Source organism: Ceratotherium simum, chromosome 3, assembly GCF_057802395.1.
Source record: "Ceratotherium simum simum isolate JZ-2026a chromosome 3, ASM5780239v1, whole genome shotgun sequence".
Lineage (NCBI taxonomy): Eukaryota > Metazoa > Chordata > Mammalia > Perissodactyla > Rhinocerotidae > Ceratotherium > Ceratotherium simum.
The window spans coordinates 30,678,052-30,682,146 of NC_141902.1; the positions used below are offsets into that span (position 1 = coordinate 30,678,052).

The following is a 4,095-nucleotide window of genomic DNA, read 5'->3' on the forward strand; positions in this document are numbered from 1 at the left end:
GATACAAGGTGTATAATAAAATGGTGCATGTCAGTGAAAAATTAACAGTCCAAAGAGACATGGGACTCAGCAACTGAGGTAATAAGATCTAAAATGACAGAAGACAGCAAAGGACCAGGAGTCTGTCAACTTGGATTCTAGATCTGAATTTTCCACATATTTCTTTTACAATCTTTAGCTAAGTACTTAATTTTTCAGTACCTGAGACTTTCTAAAATAGGAAAATTCTATTAGATGATTTATAATTTACTTTAACATTCAAAAACTGTATGAACTAATTGAATTTTAATAATTTTCTAAGTAACTGCAGGTGCTATATAAGCTATGTATAAGCTATAGAGTTAACTACATGGGCTGTGTAAGCTATATAACTACATGTGGTATATTATCTTTCAGCTCTAAAGTACCTGTCTACATCCTGTATGGTACAGGACCTGGGGCTCTGCAAACTACATTTCCTTTTTTTCAGCTCTGCCATTAGAGGGCACTAGAGGGAGACTGCAAGTCTGGAGGAGGAAAAAAGGACTTAACTTACTCCTTCCTGTTTGCTGCTTGTGGGCTTCCTCTCTGCTCACTGAGCCTGTGAGCATCACCCAACCATGCTCCTCACCTCAGCAACCTTGGTTTCTTTACAAAGCAAGGGCTGAATCCAGTTACAGTTTTTCCAGCCCTAGAGGAACTCGTCTCATCACACTCTCCTCAGGAACACCTGTGTTAGCCAGCAGCACCCCTTCCTCAGGGGTTGTATCCCTGCCCCACAGGCCATCCTCTAAGCTCAGAGACACTAGCACCAGCCAAGCAGCATCTCCTTCTCAAATATTTGTTTCAACTCCACAGATCCTTACTCCAAGCTTTTAATCATATTTTTTTTTGTTTTAAGTTGTAATAATTCTAACTTCTTCCCTTTATTTCCCATCCCTAGGGGTGAAAGCTGCTTCCTACAAATGCTGTGTCTGTGACATGTTAGAATTCACTCTTTTACAAATAACTACTTGACAACTTTTTACTTAGTTAACAATTCTTGACATTAAACTTTCCTTGTTCAAAAAAGCTGATATGGTTTCTGTCTCCTTACTGAACCCTGACAAAGCCAGATTAGCCATAAAATAATGAGGGCACCTAACAGATAATGAGCTGAAAAGATAGAAAACAAATCAGCTGTCTAGTTATTCCAGCAGCTGAAAGAGGATAGTAAAAGACAAAACCTGATGGAGATAGAAAGCTGCAGAAGATTCAAGAAATAAATTATATTTGCACCAGTTATAGTTATATATATATTGCCAAATAATGAGTCTGAAAAGAAGCAATGATATATGTTAACATTTTAGCAAATTTTGCACAGTTCAGCTTTGATGAGTTTTGCTTTAAAAACTTAGGAATGCTTTGCTACCACATACTGTATTGAAGCAAGACTAGAATTTATTTTTCTCTCTGTAAGAATAACATGACAAATTTATCTTGGAATATTCATTCTGTTCTTGACTAAAGGCATTACATTATTCTTTACCCTCTGTAATCTTCCTAGCTAGCAGAGATTCTTTAGCTCACAATTATAATTTTTTGTACCTTATGCTTTTATCTGCTCCATTATTATAAAAATATAGTTAAATGTGACAGAGCTAAAGTTCCTTCTACTGTTAATTTTAAATTTATTTTCACACTGATTAATAGATAGCTATGCTACAACCACTCTTATTCTCAGATACCTGTACTACCTACACTACTGCTACGGGTTGATTTGTGTCCACAAGATAGATATGTTGAAATCCTCAGCCACGGTATCTGTGAATGTGACTATATTTGGAAATAAGGTATTTGCAGATGTAGTCATATAAGATGAAGTCATACTGAATTAGGGTAAATTGGGAGATATGTCTCTCTGTTCTGATTTCCTTAAAGAAACCTGCCCTCTTATGTGTTTCTAAAAATTACTTCTTATAAATATTATTCCTTAGGAATTTAGGCTTAAGATTATTATAATCTTCGGTTTTAAATGTAACTCTTTTCAAAAGTGATGTCCCTCCCTCCTAAGTGAAAGACAAAAGAGACTCAACATCAGTGTGTATAATCAAACCAAGATAGAAAAAACAAGAGCTTCTTTCTGAGTTTGACCATCAATAATGAACATCAATAATCAGTGAAGGCTCTTCACAATACAGGAACCACTTAAGAGATCTTCCTGTAATTCAGTAGCTGTCGGAATACTCTCCTCATTGCCACCTTCATTTCTTGATTCCTGAATGTGTAAATGAGAGGATTCAGGAAAGGAGTGAGAACTGCATCAAAGATGGCCAGAAACTTATCCAGGTGTGTAGAGGGAGACGGCCATGTATAGAAAAATATCAAAGGACCAAAGAACAGGACTACCACAGTGATGTGAGCTGACAGTGTGGACAGAGCCTTGGATGAACCAACTGAAGAGTGTTTCTGAACAGTGAGAATGATGACGATATAGGAAATGACCAGTATGAAGAAGGAGCCAACAGAGATGAACCCACTGTTGGTTGTGACCACGAACTCTAGTCGTTTGGTGTCTGTACAGGCAAGTTTGATGAAACGAGGAAGGTCGCAGTAAAAGCTGTCCAACACATTAGGACCACAGAAGGGCAAATTTACCACAAAAGCCAATTGAACCATTGAGTGAATAAGGCCAGTCATCCAGGCAGCCACTGAAAAGAAGATGCACATTCTTGGGCTCATGATGGTCGGATAGTGGAGAGGCTTACATATGGCAACATATCTGTCAAAGGCCATGGCTATGAGCAGAAGCATCTCCACACCACCAATGACATGGATGAAGAAGATTTGAGTGATGCAGCCACTAAAGGAGATGACTTTACTCTTTCTGAAAAGGTCATAAATCATCTTGGGAGAAGTGACCGAAGAAACTCCCAGGTCAATGAAGGAGAGGTTGGCCAACAGAAAGTACATGGGAGAGTGTAAGTGAGGGTCAGAGGTCACAGTGAGCATAATGAGGGAGTTTCCCATCATGCTTGCCACATAAAACGTAGAGGAGAACACAAAGAGGAGAAGTTGGATCTCCCAGGAATTGGTGAGTCCCAGGAACACAAACTCCGACACCACAGAGCGATTTCCTCCATTCATTAGCTTTGTCAGTATTGCTACCTGAAAATGTAAATTATGATAATTATATTAATAAATTAGAAGTGCAGTCAAAGTTATGAAAGGCTATTTCTACTTTAGCATTAAGAATGACCTAATACATTCACAGCCCCTGAAATGGAATCACAGAGAAATTGGTGGCTGCCATGTGGAGCTGTTCTCTACCACCAAGTTGTCTCTGCGTTTAATACCCTGTGCTTCCTCCCAGGGTTGATGTCATGATACCATTCATGAGATAGAAGATGGTCAATACAAGTAACAGGAATTCAACCCAAACCTTTTGATTTGGGATTCAAAACTAATATCTGTCGCCAGTCACATAGAGCTAATCACAACTGCAATCCTTTCCAAACATATAAACCTTCATCCAGCAGACGGACCCTTCCTTTCTTCCTTTCCAGTCCCGATCTCTGGGAACGTATTCATCTTAAATATTACTTAAGTGTTTACCAAATCTATGGTCTTGCTTTATTATTATTAGCATTTATTTTTCTATACTTTGCATTATAGTGAGCTGAGTACAGTTCTGTAGACTGTAAGATTCTTACAGTAGGGATTACAACTTATTCATATTGGACTCCCTGAAGCAATGAAAAAGTGGTCCATTGAGAGGTGCAAGTCCACTGTCTGTTACCATTTGTTATCATAATAATATAGAAATTGAGAGTGAGTGTTTTGAAACTTCTATAGCAATTTAACATTACAGTCACATCCAAGTTTCTGATTTTGTTTTTTACAAGTGTATTAGTCCATGAAATATTGGAAATTAAAGAAAAAGGCTTATCCTTTAACAGAAGTAATTTCAGAAACACTGTGTTAGGGTATTTAGCACATAATCTGAAAAGCTTAAAATATAAAATGCATCATAACATAGTGGAAAACATTTTGTATAAATGTCTATATAACGACTTATCACGTTATCCTGTAATTAGTTACTCTTATTTAGAGAAACAACATAGCTTAGTAGGAAGA

General features: G+C 37.5%; 1 protein-coding gene across 1 annotated transcript; it reads right to left on the minus strand.

Moving 5' to 3' along the window:
• Positions 1-2,166: 2,166 nt before the first annotated feature.
• On the minus strand, positions 2,167-3,114 carry LOC101397726 (olfactory receptor 4F3/4F16/4F29-like). Its single transcript, XM_004421353.3, has one exon. The coding sequence runs from the start codon at positions 3,103-3,105 to the stop codon at positions 2,167-2,169; it is 939 nt and encodes a 312-aa protein (XP_004421410.1). The 5' UTR covers positions 3,106-3,114.
• Between the last annotated feature and the right edge of the window lie 981 nt (positions 3,115-4,095).